Raw genomic sequence first — 16690 nt, 5'->3', positions numbered from 1 at the left:
CTAATACACTAAACTACAGAGTAGATCTTGCTGCTTTAACACAATTGGACACTTCATTGCTGCAGTTACACTTCACATCCTGCTCTCTGTAAAAGTAACGTGGTAGCAAGGTAATGTCATCTTTATCTTCCAACAGGTTCATGTCTCTTCATATCCTTTTCTTTATTCTTTTCATTCCTGGAATGTGGGAATTACTGGCTAGGCCAGACTTAACTGCCTTGAACTGAGTCAGGAGGTCATTTTAGAGTGTAGTATTATTCAACCATGCCACTGTCAGTCTGGAGTCCAAACAGGACAGACTTCCTTCTGTCAAGGACATTACTCAGCTAGATAGGTTGCTACAATCAATACATAGCCATCATTAGACCAGCTTTTGAATTCCAGACTTTTAACTGAATTCACATTTCACCATCTGAAATGAGCTCACATCCCTGGAGCATTAGTTTAGGTCATGGATTATTAGTCCAGTGACATTGCTACTGTGCTGTTACCTTCCTAGACTGGTTTCACTGAATCATCACTTTGAATCACTTTTAGTTTTCAGATGCTGGTACAATTGCCACATTTAAGAGGCATTTGGATGGGTATATGAATAGGAAGGGTTTGGAGGGAGATGGGCCGGGTGCTGGCAGGTGGGACTAGATTGGGTTGGGAATTCTGGTCGGCATGGACGGGTTGGACCGAAAGGTCTGTTTCCATGCTGTACATCTCTATGATTCTATGATTGCCAAAACTGAGATCACATCCAGTGAATTCCTCTTGGCCTCAACAGGATGAATCTTCTAGAGTCTTTAGATTATTGCAGGGTGTGCCTCTTTCTTTTGCATTCACTAGGGGGATGTGGGCATTGCTGGCTGGCAAGCATTTATTGCCTTCTCTAGTAAAAATGATTAAATTGGATTCCCTACAGTATGGAAACAGGCCATTTGGCCCAACAAGTCCATACCAACCCTCCAAAGAATAAGCCACCCAGACCCATTCCCCAACCCTATATTTACCCCTAACTAATGCACCTAATGCTATAGGCAATTTAGCATGACCAATTCAGCTGACCTGCACATCTTTGGATTGTGGGACTCAACTGGAGCACCCAGAGGAAACCCACGCAGACATGGGGAGAAGGTGCAAACTCCACACAGACAGTCACCCAAGGCTGGAATCGAACCAGGTCCCTGGCGCTCTGAGCCATCGTGCCACCCATTATGTTGAGTTGCCTTATTGATTTTTTTAATTCATTTGTGGGACTTGGCTGTCGCTGGCTGGCCAGCATTGATAGTCCATCCCTATTTGCCCTTGAGAAGGTGGTGGTGAGCTGTTTTCTTGAATCGCTGCAGTCCACTTGCTGTGGGTTGTCCCACAATGCCAGTAAGGAAGGAATTCCAGGATTTTGACCCAATGACTGTGAAGGAACAGCAGTATATTTTCAAATCAAACTGCTGCAGCCCATGTGCTATAGGTTGACCCATAATAGCATTAGGGAGGGAATTCTCATATCTTGACCCAGTCACAGTTACTAAGCATTGGTTGTGAAGGGGGTGGATGCTTGTGGATGCGGTGCCAGTTAAGATTCTTGAGTGTTGCTGGAGCTGCACCCATTCAGGCAACTGGGGAGTATTCCATCACTCTCCTGACCTGTGCTTTGTAGATGGTGGACAGACTTTGGGGAGTCAAGAGGTGAGTTACTCACCATAATATTCCTAGCTTCTGACCTGCTCTTGTAGCCACTGTGATTATGTAGTGATTAAGAGACCACACCGGGTGCAACAGATGACATTGTGGAGGTAGGTACAGTTAAATGTGGTCTGCTGTGCCTCGGGGAGACAGGACACTAAATTGCGGATCGTTTCAGAGGACATCTCTGGGACACCCACACCAACCAACCCCACTGCCCTGTGGCCAAACACTTCAACTCCCCCTCCCACTCCACCAAGGATATGCAGGTCCTGGGCCTCCTCCATTGCCAAACCCTAACCACCCACTACCTGGAGGAAAAACGCCTCGTCTTCCACCTTGGGACCCTGCAACCACACGGGATTAATGTTATTTCACCAGTTTCCCCATTTCCCCTACCCCCCACCTTATCCCAGTCCCAAGCCTCCAACTTGGTACCGCCCTCTTGACCTGTCCATCATCTTTCCCATCTCTCCCCTCAACCCTCCTCTCCAACCTATCACCTTCTCTGCCACCTTCATCTACCTATTGCATTCGCAGCTATCTTCCCCCCCAGCCCACTCCCCCCTCCCATTGATCTCTCAGTCCCGAGGCCCACAAGCCTCATTCCTGATGAAGGGCTTTTGCCTGAAACATCGATTCTCCTGCTCCTCAGATGCTACCTGACCTGCTGTGCTTTTCCAGCACCACACTCTCGACTCTAATCTCTAACATCTGCAGTCCTCACTTTCTCCTCGCCTTATCTTTTGCTCTGATATGTTGGGCTGTTCCATCATTGAGGACAGTAATATTTGTGGAGCCCCTTCCACCAGTTTAAATGTCAACCATCAGTCACAACTGACGTCGCAGAATTGCAGAGCTTAGATCTGATCCATTGGTTGTGGGATTGCTTGGCTCTGTCTAACACTTGATGCACATGCTGTTTGACATGCAATGATCCTATTTGGTAACTTCAACCAGAGACACTCCCACATTTTGCCTGGCAGTCCTCAGGAAGATCACAGTCTCCCCTCTGTTCACCATACTGGCTGTTGTCCTTGGTTTTTCTCTCTCAGACCTCTCTCTCTCTCTCTCCCCCCCTCTCTCTCTGTCTGTAATTTCGAAGACAAAACGTCTATCCCATCTGCACTCGTTGCTCTTGCCCTCGTTTTTGGAGTATGATCATTTTGCATCTTATTCAGCAATTTCATTCCTGTCCCCATGGTAACCAGGCCACCTGACCTGTTGCTGGGCAGAGTTATATAGCTTCCATACAAGTTGCTCTTTTGACGGTATTTTATAGGATCCCCCACAGTACGTAAACTGGCCATTCAGCCCAAGTCCACACCTACCTCCAAAGAGCATCCCACCCAGACCCCATCCTCTACTTCATCCCTGCGACCCTGCATTTCCAAGGGCTAATGCACCTAACCGACACATCCCTGAACACTATAGGTAATTTAGCATGGGCAATCCACCTAACCTGCACTTCTTTGGACTGTGGAAGAAAAGCAGGCAGAAATCCACGCAGACACAGGGAGAATATGCAAACTCCACACAGATAGTCGCCCGAGGCTGGAATCGAAACTGGGACCCTGGCGCTGTGAGGCAGCAGTGCGAACCACTAAGCCATCATGCCCCCTTTATTTGTAAAGAACTTTTAATGCATAGTAATCTTACAAAGTTTACATTCACAACCGACTCTTAACTTAGATCTTCTCAACTGTAGGAGGAGCGGATTGGAGTGGTCTGGAGGGAAGTTCTCCCAGCTGCTTAGGAGAGGGCAGGTTTGATCATCCTTTCCATATTTTTGCCTGAAGACACTTTACACAATTGTGTTTCACTCTCATGTGCTGGGCTCCATGCTCATGAATGGAGCTGCCTTCTCCTGTGGTTATCTACAATTCTCAACAAAATGTGGTAGGATGACAGAGCTTTTTTCTGACCTGTTGGTTGTGGAGCTGGTTAGTTTTGTTTATTACCTGTTATTTTTGGTGTTTAGTCTGCATGTAGCCTTTTGCAGTACATGTGTTAAGTTCAAACCTTGATTCTGAAGTAACCTCAGTGTTCCTCCTGACCTGTCTGTTTACTGGTAATTGTAATCCTGAAATGAGGTCTGTGCTGGGCTGTGAGATTGTGGTGGAATACATTCCTGCTGCTGCTGATGGCTCACTGCACCACATGGACACCAGTTTAGGAATCTGTCCTTCGCCTACATCTCTTGTAATGAAAAACATAGGGAAGTACTCATTCATTAGTTGAGAGGGGGAATGCTAGTTTTCCATGGAGTCTGTATTGAGATCTTCCCCACCTGCCAATTGGATGGGACATTCCCAGGAATGGTGATGGAGGAAAATGAGAGTTTCCAGATTGATATGATTCAGTGAGTATCACTGCTTCTTGACCTACAGTGTAGCTGTCCTCACATGGGAACTTGTCCTCAGACCTTGGTAAGATGGACTTTACAGATTACACTGGCCTGAGATCATCTTCACCTTACAACGTCAGGATTCTCTGATTTTCCTCTTATTATGGGACTTTGAAGTGATTGTTCATTATTGTTACTATTATTTTGACAAATTCCAAAATTAATTAAAATCCCCTTCATAAGGTGCTGTAGTTGAGGTGAAGAGCAGAGACGCCTTTAAGGGGAAAGTAGAAAAGTACGTGAGGGAGAAAGGACCAGAAGGATTTGCTGACAGGGGTGAGATGAAGAGGGTGAGAGGAAGCTTATATAATAGACACACACATACACATGTAAGCACACACATACATACTCATATATAAACTCAAGCATAAACATCAGCGTGGACCAGTTGGGCCAAATCGCCCATTTCTCACTGTGTTTGTAACTTTCCGTGGGTGGATTTGAACTCTCGATCTCTGTATTGTTGATCCAGCACCATAGTAATTCAGCCTCCATACCTGGTAATACATTCATTGAATTATATTTTAATTCTTTAAAAATTTTACCTGAAGGCTTCAGCCTTTTCCAGGAGCCTGGGGGTAGATTTGATAGTGTTGTCCAGTTGCTATGGCTGATAGCTGTATTTAGGACGTTCAGTCTGAGTGAGTGCTTTGCAACTAATATCCCAGGATAGACTAGAACCTTTCAGTCAGCTACAGTGGAGCTTCTGGTGTGGGACTGGCCAAACAAGGTCGAAGTGACAGTGAGGTCACCAGACAAGTTTTTGGAATCAACTACCACAGGCCCCTCAATTTTCTCAGTTTATAACGGCCTGACCTTGTAGTCCTGAATCCTGCCCAAATAAACCTAAAAAGAATGTGAGAGTTTTCTATAAATAAGAAGCTTAAAACCTGTGAATTAAACAGCATCACTGGAAAACAATGGAAGAAATTTCATAATCTCAATTGAATTAACTGGTCCTAACCAACCTAATTCAAGCTACTCATAAATTTATGGCCTGTTTTACACTCAGCCCAATGGTCTTTTCCAATGCTTTTGTTGTGGCTGGGGTTCTGGTGGAGGAAAGAAAGGAGCCACCTTGTCTGCTCTTTGTCACTATCCAGTGTCCCTGCTGGAAACAGAGGGTGTGTGACAATCAAGTGAGGGAAAAGAAGGGATTTGGATTTGATCCCCTCCCATACAGGCAGACTGGCACTTACTGTGGAACACCCCCTTCAGCAAAGGAGGAGAGGGAGTTGGAGGACTTCATGTTTCCTTTTCCTGTTTTACAGAAGGATTGCACTGTACTACACCAGAGAATACAGAGAGGATAGACACTGCGGATAGATCCTGACCATCACCCAAGGAACAACTACACAACTGTGGAAAGACATCCGGTCTCTTTGCAGCATTTCTCAACACAGAGAAGATTGGGCAGTGAGACTATCATTTGGAAACCGGTCGGGTCAGAGCAGCTTTCTAATCTTGACTCTAATCTCCAGCATCTGCAGTACCCACTTTTGCCAGCTTTGACATATCGTCGGATCTGAACCTGGTCGGTGGTGTGGAGCCTTCCATCAGAACGAAACTTTAAGCAGGTTTGGCTGTGGGTGATCGATCAGGGTGAGGCTGGGAAGAAGTGTGAGTGGCTCCAAGTGTGCTGAGAGCTTCAATCATTCATCAAGCCTCATGAACAAGTGATTCAGTCCCATAGATGAAAGACTGTTCAAGTGTGAGGTGTATGAGGAGGACTCCACAGGCTCATGTAATCCTCTAACACACCAGATTATGTGTAGTACAGCAACATGGAAGAAAAACCATTTAAGTGTGAGGTGTGTGCCAAAGCCTTTGCACAATCATCAACCCTTCTGATGCATCACCGCATTCACACAGGGGAGAAACCATTCCTTTGTGAAGTGTGCAACAAATCATTCGCACAGTCTTCACATCTCCGCTCCCACCAACGCATCCATACAGGGGAGAAACCGTACAACTGTGAGATATGCAACAAGTATTTCTCACAGTCATCCCATCTTCGCTCACACCAACGCATTCACACTGGAGAGAAGCCATTCACATGTGAGGTGTGCAATAAATCATTCTCGTTGTCATGGGCTCTCCTTGAACACCAACCTATTCACACAGGGGAGAAACCCTTCACGTGTGAGGTGTGTGAGAAATCATTCTCACAGTCCTCTGGCCTTCGTGCACATCAGCGCATCCACACTGGGCTGAAGCCATTTACATGTGAAGTATGTGACAAATCATTCACACGATTATCGTACCTCCGTGTACACCAACGTATGCACACAGGGCAGAAACTTTTCAAATGCGAGGTATGTGAGAAAGCTTTCACACGGTCATCAGGCTTAATGGCCCACCAGAGGCTCCACACAGGTGAGAAACCCTTTAAGTGTGAGGTGTGTGATGAAGCTTTTCCAATATCAGCAAGGCTGCTGAGACACCAGAGGATTCACACAGGGGAGAAACCGTTCAGATGTGAGGTGTGCGGGGCTGCATTCTACCGATCCTCTAATCTCCTCACACATCAGAAAATTCACACAGGGGAGAAACCATTCACATGTGAGGTGTGTGGCAAATCATTCTCCAGGTCATCTTACCTTCTGGTCCATCAGAGGATCCACACAGGAAAGTAACCCTGTCAATGTGAAGTCTCCACTGAAGCTTCCGTGGCATCATTGACCTCCAGAGGATTTACATGAGTGCAGTGTTTGTGGAGTCATGGTTGGGTCTTGTGATTTCATGGTGCTAGCTGTGTTTTTATCACAGATTGAACAAATCGACGATCAGTCTATCATCAACAGCCCCCATCATGGATCAAGTGATACAGACAGCACTTAGAACTTTGACTTGAGTTTCAAGCTGCCAAAGGAGCCTCTAACATGGTCTTTGTACAGGGTAAAGGCAAGAAAAATATTGAGAGCAACACCAGGAATTGTTCATTATGTTCCTCAGTATGACCAAAGTATTTGAGTCAGTAAATCACAAGGTTGTGTAGATTGTGCTCCGATGATTTGGATGTCAAAGAAATTTCGGTCCACTCCTGCAAGAGCTTCATGATGAAGTGATGTGACTGTAACTGTAATAAGTGTGAGATCTGAAAACAAACATTCAAAATCCACTAATGTCAAACAAGGCAGTGTGATAGTGTCCATTCTATTTACAGTCTACCTGACAGTGACTATTCACCTCATCAAAGACCGCCTGCTCTGTGCTGTCAGTGTTAAAGGTCACTTTGGTGTGAAACTAATTTATCTCAATCCTTTCTGTGCCAAACTGAAACTGAACACCATAGATAAACGTCATCACCAGTTTGCAGGTAACTCCAGTGTTGTTATTCACACTGTAACAGATTTGTGATCACTTCAATTCTTGCAATTTGTAGAACTTGTACAACTAAGGTTCAGTGTCATTTCTGACCATCGGAATTGGGAGCCAGACTAAAGATTTCAAAGAAATTACTTTCCATAAGACCATAAGACATAGGAGTGGAAGTAAGGCCATTCAGCCCATCGAGTCCACACCGCCATTTAATCATGGCTGATGGGCATTTCAACTCCACTTACCCACATTCTCCCCGTCGCCCTTAATCCCTTGTGACATCAAGAATTTATCAATCTCTGCCTTGAAGACATTTAGCATCCCGGCCTCCACTGCACTCTGCGGCAATGAATTCCACAGGCCCACCACTCTCTGGCTGAAGAAATGTCTCCGCATTTCTGTTCTGAATTTACCCCCTTTAATTCTAAGACTGTGCCCACGGGTCCTAGTCTCCTCGCCTAACGGAAACAATTTCTTAGTGTCCACCCTTTTCAAGCCATGCATTATCTTGTAAGTTTCAATTAGATTTCCCCTTAACCTTCTAAACTCCAATGAGTACAATCCCAGGATTCTCAGCCGTTCCTCGTATGTTAGACCTACCATTCCAGGGATCATCCGTGTGAATCTCCGCTGAACATGCTCCAGTGCCAGTACGTCCCTCCTGAGTTGTGGGGCCCAAAACTGAACACAATACTCCAAATGGGGCCTAACCAGAGCTTTATAAAGTCCCAGTAGCACAACGGTGCTTTTATATTCCAACCCTCTTGAGATAAATGACAACATTGCACTCTCTTTCTTGACCACGGATTCAACCTGCATGTTTACCTTTAGAGAATCCTCGACGAGCACTCCCAGATCCCTTTGTACTTTGGCTTTATGAATTTTCTTACCATTTAGAAAGTAGTCCATGCTTGTATTCTTTTTTCCAAAGTGCAAGACCTCGCATTTGCTCACATTGAATTCCATCAGCCATTTCCTGGACCACTCTCCCAAACTGTCTAGATCCTTCTGCAGCCTCCCCACTTCCTCAGTACCACCTGCCTGTCCACCTAACTTCGTATCATCGGCAAATTTGGCTAGAATGCACCCAGTCCCTTCATCCAAATCATTAATATATAATGCGAACAGCTGTGACCCCAACACTGAACCCTGAGGGACACCGCTTGTCACTGGCTGCCATTCTGAAAAAGAACCTTTTATCCCGACTCTCTGCCTTCTGTCAGACAGCCAATCCTCAACCATGCCAGTAGCTCACTTTGAACACCATGGGCCCTCACCTTACTCAGCAGCCTTCCATGTGGCACCTTATCAAAGGCCTTTTGGAAGTCTAGATAGACTACATCCACTGGGTTTCCCTGGTCTAACCTACTTGTCACCTCTTTAAAGAATTCTAACAGGTTTGTCAGGCACGGCCTCCCCTTACTAAATCCATGTTGACTTGTTCTAATCCGACCCTGCTCTTCCAAGAATTTAGAAACCTTATCCTTGACGATGGATTCTAGAATTTTACCAACAACCGAGGTAAGGCAAATTGGCCTATAATTTTGTCTTGATCCTTTCTTGAACAATGGGGTTACAACAGTGATCTTCCAATCATCCGGGACTTGGCTGTCCATGTTACATCCATAGCTGTCTAATCCCTCCCCGGATAATCTTTCTTTTCTTGCGGATGAACCTCTGTACAGTGTCCTCAATTATACCCACAAACTTCTGCCATTTTTGCTCTACTGTCTTCCCTGCTAGGCTCTGCTTCCAGTCTATTTTTGTCAGTTCCTCTCTCATGCCCTCATAATTACCTTTATTTAACTGTAACACCATTACATCCGATCAAATTGCCTTCTCTCTTTCAAACTGCAGACTGAACTCTACCATATTATGATCTCTGCTTCCTAAGTGTTCCCTTACTTTAAGATCTTTTATAAAGTCTGGTTCATTACATAGCACTAGGGCCAAAATTGCCTGCTCCCTTGTTGGCTCCATGACAAGCTGTTCCAAAAAGCCATCGTAAGCATTCCAAGAATTCCCTTTCTTTGGATCCACTGGCAACATTATTACCCAGTTTACCTGCATATTGAAGTCCCCCATGATCACCGTGACCTTGCCTTTCTGACATGCCTTTTCTATTTCCCGGTACATGTTGCGCCCCTGGTCCTGACCACTGTTAGGAGGTCTGTACACAACTCCCGTTATGGTTTTTTTGCCTTTGTGGTTCCTCAGTTTCACCCACACAGACTCCACATCATCCGACCCTATGTCAATCAGTGCCATAGATTTAATTTTGTTCTTAACTAACAAGGCAACCCCACCCCCTCTGCCCACCTCCCTGTCTTTTCAATAAGTTATAAATCCTTGAATGTTTAACTGCCAGTCCTGAACCCCCTGAAACCATGTCTCTGCGATGCCTTCCACATCATAATCATAATCTGTGCCGTTAGTTCATCTACTTTGTTACGAATGCTGCAAGCATTCAGGTAAAGTGCCTTAATGCTAACTTTCTTATCATTAGAGATATTGGAAGTCATAAGATGTCCTAAGTTATCCTTCCTTTTTGTTGTATTCCTAGTCTGCCTCAAGGTTAAATCCACCTGCATACATACTATCCTCCTGCTTATCTTTCCATTTAACTCCATACTCCCTGTCACTTTCACTTTCCCTTCCCCCCCCCCCCCCCACCCGACTCAGAAGTTTAAAGTCCTACTGACCACCTTATTTACCCTCTTCGCTAGAACATTGGTACCTGATCGGTTCAGGTGGAGACAGTCCCAACAGTACAGATCCTCCCGGTTCAAAAACAGATGCCAATGCCCCATGAAATGGAATCCATCTTTCCCACACCAATCCCTTAGTCACGTGTTTACTTCCTTAATTTTTTTATCCCTATGCCAATTGGCACGTGGCTCGGGCAGTAATCCGGAGATTATGACCCTTGAGCACCTGTACTTCAATTTCCTTCCTAGTTCTTGATAATTCCCTAAACAGGTCCTCCACCCTAGCTTTGCCTATGTTCTTAGTCCCAATGTGGACCACAACAACTGGATCCTCCCCCTTCCGCTCCAATATCCTTTCAAGCCGGTTGGCGATGTCCCGCACCCTGGCATCGGGCAGGCAACACACCATGCCTTCTGCACTATTATGTTGTGGTCAGCTGGCTCATCCTGTCCAGAGTCCTTTTCCTCATCCGTACAGGGAGCAGGAATCTCATACCTGTTGGACAAGGTCAAAGGCTGAGGCTCCTGCACACCTGAACTCAGGTTCCCTCTCCTTGCCTCACTTATAGTCACACTCTGATGTCCCTGATCACTAACTGAATGTGAATTACTTAATCTCCCAGGTGTGACTGCCTCCTGAAACAAAGCGTCCAGGTAACTCTCCCCCTCCCGGATGTGCCACAGTGTTTGAAGCTCAGATTCCAGACCATCAACTCTGAGCCGGAGCTCTTCCAGCAACCAACAGTTGCTGCATTCACAATGGGATCAGCCAGCTCCCGCATCATTACTTTCTGTAATATTCTCAGAGAGTTTCACCCGATGTGTGTGTGTTAGTAAAGTGAGCCAGTTCTCAGGAATGGATGTGAAGTAAAATTAGACCCTGCTTCAGTTGGGGATGTGAATTATAGATAGATCCTCTTCAGATGACAGGTATTTGACGAATACCATGGGGAATTTTGTACCCTCCTCTCTGGGTGGACTACTATCCTGGAGATAGTGGCGATGAGTCCTTACAGACCTGTGTTCCCTCAGACCGTCAATCTTGATGGTACGTTAACTTTACACTCTTCCAAGATTCATTTCATGTTCTGGGAAAGATCTTGACTTAGTTTCAAATGCTTTTGTTATTTTCAATGATTGGGTGTTTGATTTAAGATGAATGTTATATTGCTTATTGTTCTGTTTCAGTCTTCTACACAAATTTACAACTCACAATAATTAACTTCTATCTTAATCTGAACTATTTGATTAGTCAGCCTGATGTGTCACTATTCAGAGAAACACTCAGGATCCTACTGTCAAAGTCCTGTACAGAATATATTGCTTAGTGTCACTGTGGCCTTTTCCATCAATTGGTTTAAAATTTCCAATTCAAAGGAAGCAGAACATTTCCTGACAAAAGAAAGACGTGTGCATTTATATTGAAAACAACAAATGCTGGTGGAGAGCAGAGTGGTCAGACAGCATCCATGGAGACAGACAGCAAGCTAATGTTTCAAGTCTAGGTGACTCTTCATCAGAGCTGATGTGAAGTATGGAGTAGTATGCAGGAGTTTGGAGAGCTGGGGAGGGGGCTGTTGGAGTGTAGTGTGCCGGTGGAGAAAATAGTGCAGATTAAGTGATCGGAATGTGAGAATGGTAGAATGATGGTGTGTCTAACACCAGACTGGAAAGGTCAGACAATCCCACTGGGGTGAGGGGAGGGGAGAGAGGACATGGTGACAGAGAATGTAATGAGTAAAGCGAAAAGAAAGGGAAGAAATGGGAATTGATTCATAATGTGAAGGGGTTGAACTCAATATTATGTCCAGAAGGCTGTAAAATATCATCTTTATTATTTAGACACCTGAAACCAATGTACTCATGACCAGATAATCTGATTTTTGTGACTTTGATAGTGGAATCCCACTTGATCAAAACATCAAGGATTGTCCCCTCCTTTTTCACTGTATTGTGTCATGGGATCTTTAGCATGCATTTGGTCATTGTTCTGACATTGCAACTCTCACTCAGCACTGCAAAGGCTCCAATAACACTCAAGAAGCTTCGCATTGTCCACAACAATTCAGCCCACCTGTATTGGCACCACATCCACATACATTCACTCCCTCTACCACTAACACTCAGTAGCAACAGTGTGTACTGTCTACAAGATGCACTGCAGAAATTCACCAAAGATCCTTAAACAGCATCTTCCAAATCCAGATCCACTTTAATCTACAAGGATAAGGGCAGCAGATACATTGGAACAGCACCACCTGCAAGTTTCCCTCCAAACTATTCACCATCCTGACTTGTAAATAATTCACATTACTCGAGTGCCACTGGGTCAAACCTTGGAACCTCCTCACTAACAGCATTGTGGGTCTGCCTTCAGGACATGGACTACAGTGGTTCAAGAAGGCAGCTCACTACCAGCTTCAAAGGCAATGAAGAATGGGTGATAAATTTTGGCCCAGATGTGGAATTTTAATAAGACCCACTTAGAAATACTTCCAGTTCTCACTGATCTACATTGTCCCCTGGTCAAAATTCACATTTTTGTTATTGAATCCCTTGAAGCCCTTACCATATCTATTAGGCAATTCAACTCCCAAACCTGGAGATACATTTATTGAAATGTCTTTTGATGCATTCTTTAAAAGTTTTTACCTGAAAGCCTTGGCCTTTCCCAAAAGCGTAGAGTCATAGAATCACAGCGACATACAGCATGGAAACAGACCCTTCGGTCCAACCCGTCCATGCTGACCAGATATCCCAACCCAATCTAGTCCCACCTGCTAGCACCCAGCCCATATCCCTCCAAACTCTTCCTATTCATATACCCATTCAAATGCCTCTTAAATGTTGCAATTGTACCAGCTTCCACCACTTTCTCTGGCAGCTCATTCCATACACGTACTACCCTCTGTGTGAAAAAGTTGCCCCTTGGGATTTGATTGTTTTGCTCCATTCTGTTGCTGACAGCTGAATTTGGGATGTGCAGTCTGAGGGAGTGCAGCATATCTAATTTCCCAGGAGAAACAAGAACTCTTCATTCAGTTACCCTGAAGCAATATTTACCTGCCCAGTGTGTTCTCCTCAAATTATTTTGGAATACAATGGGAGAAATTTGAAAATCTCAAGCAAATTTAAATTCCTTTTTTTTATATAAATCCCAATTTCTAAAGAGTGAAATGGTCTTCAACACAACACGAATAGTGAATAGTGAATTGACAGTACATTATACACTTTACCTGACAATCTTTTCCATTGCCCTAACAGGGTCTGTATGGAAAAAGAGATGGGAACCACATTGTCTACTCCTACTCATGAGTGTAAAGACCACATTTTTAAAAATTTTGAATTATAGACTAAGTATTTTGTATAGAAGACTGCATTTGTATCATTGTGGATTCCAACATTCACAATAGGTATCAAATTACTTACTTCCAAAACATGCAGCCATCATTGTAAATGGTTTAAAACAGTTCTTTCTCATTTCAGTCTACAGTTTTAGAAAGTACAAGAAATATAATAGACACATTACTGGAACTGTGTTTACACTATTGCTTTATTCAAGCAGAGAAGATGTTGAGACTCCAGCATTGTGGGCATTGTCATGACTCAGCACACTGGAAATTAAAGCCTACCATTCCCATAGTCATCACAGAATTAGAATGTTTAGAAAGTATGCAAATTTTCCCCAAGTTATCTAATTTTCAGACTCCAATTGACGGAAAACAGATCAAGTTTACAAACCCAGTCTGTTAAATCAGTCATCATAATTTAATCAGTTTATCTGTGGAAATGATGATGTATATCTCTCGGTTCTATGATCGGTCAATAAGCACACCTATAAATGACTCTTTGTCTAACGTACATACATTCGTTTATTGTATGTTACAGGGCTGGGTTGGCAGACTTTGATTTGCACAGAAGTATGAAAACTTCTTGGCAATCAAAAACCCTGACAGAGTTTGCATAAGGTTTATATACATCAATCATCATCAGACATGGAGCATGATCACATAGTAACAACCATTCAATGTATGATATCACTTCATGGGTAGTTGCTTGAACCAATGATATTGATGAAGTCATAATGGTACATATCACCTTTACAAAGATTTGCAGCTTGCAAAATGTGGTTTAGTATTTCCTCTATGAGGATTCGCAGCTTGTAAATATGGTTAGTATTTTCTCATCTTATCCATCTACCTCTTCATGCTAGTAGTTTTAGTGGTTAGTTATTTATATAAATTTAGGGACTAGTTGCAGGTGGTCACATGGGCGCAGGGAACCATTTTGTCTCTAGCTGCAATTTAGAGTTAACTGTTGCTTTGCAATTTAATTTAGCAATACAGAAGCCATTTTGCGCAGCTCCTTTATTATAACAAGAATTACTATTTAATACAACTAATTAGTCTAGGTGCAAGTAAACCGTTATGAACTATTAGCAAAGATCTCTATGAACTAAAGTGCTAATCCCCTTATATATACACCCCATTACAGATAGACAGGCAGATAAACGGGAAAAAAATCATGGGTGCTATGGGCGGTGGAAAACTGAGAAGTCAGTTTATTGTCCCTGTCCATAGGATCTGCAGAAATGGTTCTTGTGCTGCTCAGAATGCTGCCTCTAGGCCTTCCCTTTCACTTGGCTTTGACTTGTTTTCAAGAGGCAAGGGGTAACTGGTTCTCTTATTGACTAAAGTCTTAGCTTCCAGAAACTACTGAAGGAAAGAGAAACTTTTTTTTCCCCCAGACATAAATTCATCAAGAACAAGAGAGAAACAGACAGAGAGACCCCATCTACCAGCCCTTAAAATAAGGAGCAGGAAGTGACTTCACCACAGGAAATTGCATCACCACAGGAAATGACATCACTAACCCATATAAACCCAAACATACAAATAGAAAGCAGGAGTTATCAGCAGTGCTTCGCCTGAGGCCCACTGAAGATGTTACCTAGTAGATTGACAAAATGTCTTGAAATGACCCTTCCAGCTTAGCGAGCAAACCTACATCCAGCAGTACTCAGTGTGGCCTGACCAAAGTCTTATAAAGCTGCAACTTGACATCCTGACTCTTGTTCTCAATTCCCCGACCATTAAAGGCAAGCATGCCAAACCCTTTTTTTTTAGTCACCCTATCTACATCAGTGGTCACTTTCAGGGAGCTATGTACTTGAACTTCTGGACATCGATGCTATTCAGGGTCCTGTCATTAACTGTATACTTTTCCTTAACATTTGATTTTCTAAAATGCAACTCTTCACACTTACCCAGATTAAACTCCATCTGCCATTTCTCTGCCTATATCTGCAGCTGATTTATATCCCACTCTTTCCTTTGACAGCCTTCTACACTCCACAGCTCCACTGATTGTTTTACCATATGCAAATTTACAAATCCACCCATCTACATTTTCATCCAAGTCATTTACATATATCACAAACAGGGAGGTTCCAGTATGGATCCAGTATGGAATACCAGTGGTCACGGATCTCCAGCCTAAGAAACACCTTTCCACCATTCCCCCTGTCTCCTATGGGCAAGCCAATTCTGAATCTGTGCTGCCAACTCACCGTGGATTCCATGTATCTCAGTCTTCTGGAGGAGCCTACCATGAGGGACCTGGACAACATCCACTGCTCTACCTTCAATCATCTTTGTAACCTCCTTGAAAAAATGAAAATAAAATAAAATAAAGACACTTGATCTTTACAGTGTGTTCAGAGCAAACTTACCCAGAGGCCAGATATTGATTTTTTTAAAAATTAAAACTAGTTGTGAAGGCCAGGAGTCATCAGAATGACAACTCTGATTGATGCCTGGACAGAGAATGCACGGTCAGAGAATTTCTGGAGCAGCATCTCTCTTTCTACACACTGCAGTGAAATAACCCGAAACTTAAACTTTAGGGCGGCACGGTGGCACATTGGTTAGCACTGCTGCCTCACAGCGCCAGGGACCTGGGTTCAATTCCCGCCTCAGGCAACTGACTGTGTGGAGTTTGCACGTTCTCCCCGTGTCTGCGTGGGTTTCCTCCGGGTGCTCCGGTTTCCTCCCACCGTCCAAAGATGTGCGGGTCAGGTGAATTGGCCATGCTAAATTGCCCGTAGTGTTAGGTAAGGGGTATATGTAGGGGTATGGTGGGTTGCGCTTCGGCGGGTCGGTGTGGACTTGTTGGGCCGAAGGGCCTGTTTTCACACTGTAAGTAATCTAATCTAATCTTAAAGATAGCTGGCTATTTTCTTCCATCTTTTGCTATAGACTGGAAGACTAACTAATTAATATGTTGGCCACCTCACCCAGTATCCTCAGCAAAGAACTGAAAACTCTTGGATATGAGGACTGTAGATCAGAAGGACTTGAACAAAGCAAAAGGGATACTTAATTGAATGCTCTTGACTAGTGCTACTGAACTATGTTTCCCCAATATTTCCCTTCACCCATGATATCCATTGTTGTTATTTGCATCAGTCTGCATATATTTATTGGGGACTAAGCCTGTCCACGTCCTCTGCAGCCTCCTGCTTCCTAAACACTGCCTGTCCCTCCACCTATCTTTGTGTTTATCTGCAAACCTAGCAATAATG

The 16690-nt window shown here is 43.9% G+C and overlaps 2 protein-coding genes across 4 annotated transcripts in view; one reads left to right on the top strand and one right to left on the bottom strand.

Moving 5' to 3' along the window:
- The window catches only part of LOC132832642 (zinc finger protein 271-like), a 100871-nt gene that overhangs the window by 64633 nt on the left and 19548 nt on the right, over positions 1-16690 (bottom strand). The gene's annotated exons all lie outside the window — the stretch shown is intronic.
- On the top strand, positions 3380-15815 carry LOC132832996 (zinc finger protein 271-like). Of its 3 annotated transcripts, none has more exons than XR_009647006.1 (3): positions 3380-3437; positions 5350-7397; positions 15550-15815. XR_009647006.1 is itself a non-coding variant. In XM_060851264.1 (2 exons), exon 2 carries the CDS (start codon positions 5863-5865, stop codon positions 6712-6714), a length of 852 nt encoding a protein of 283 aa, XP_060707247.1. In that variant the 5' UTR covers positions 3380-3437; positions 5350-5862; the 3' UTR covers positions 6715-8331. The 3 variants fall into 3 exon arrangements, 1 of the variants encoding a protein (XP_060707247.1); XR_009647007.1 differs by lacking the exon at positions 15550-15815 and adding an exon at positions 10731-13477; XM_060851264.1 differs by lacking the exon at positions 15550-15815 and having other exon boundaries at positions 5350-8331.

The sequence above is a fragment of the Hemiscyllium ocellatum genome, chromosome 35 (genome assembly GCF_020745735.1).
Source record: "Hemiscyllium ocellatum isolate sHemOce1 chromosome 35, sHemOce1.pat.X.cur, whole genome shotgun sequence".
NCBI lineage: Eukaryota > Metazoa > Chordata > Chondrichthyes > Orectolobiformes > Hemiscylliidae > Hemiscyllium > Hemiscyllium ocellatum.
This window is presented reverse-complemented; position numbering and strand designations above follow the sequence as displayed.

What these genes read in the sequence shown, in the direction of transcription:
- LOC132832996 (XM_060851264.1), top strand. Translation starts at nt 5,863, where the DNA reads ATGGAAGAAAAACCATTTAAGTGTGAGGTGTGTGCCAAAGCCTTTGCA.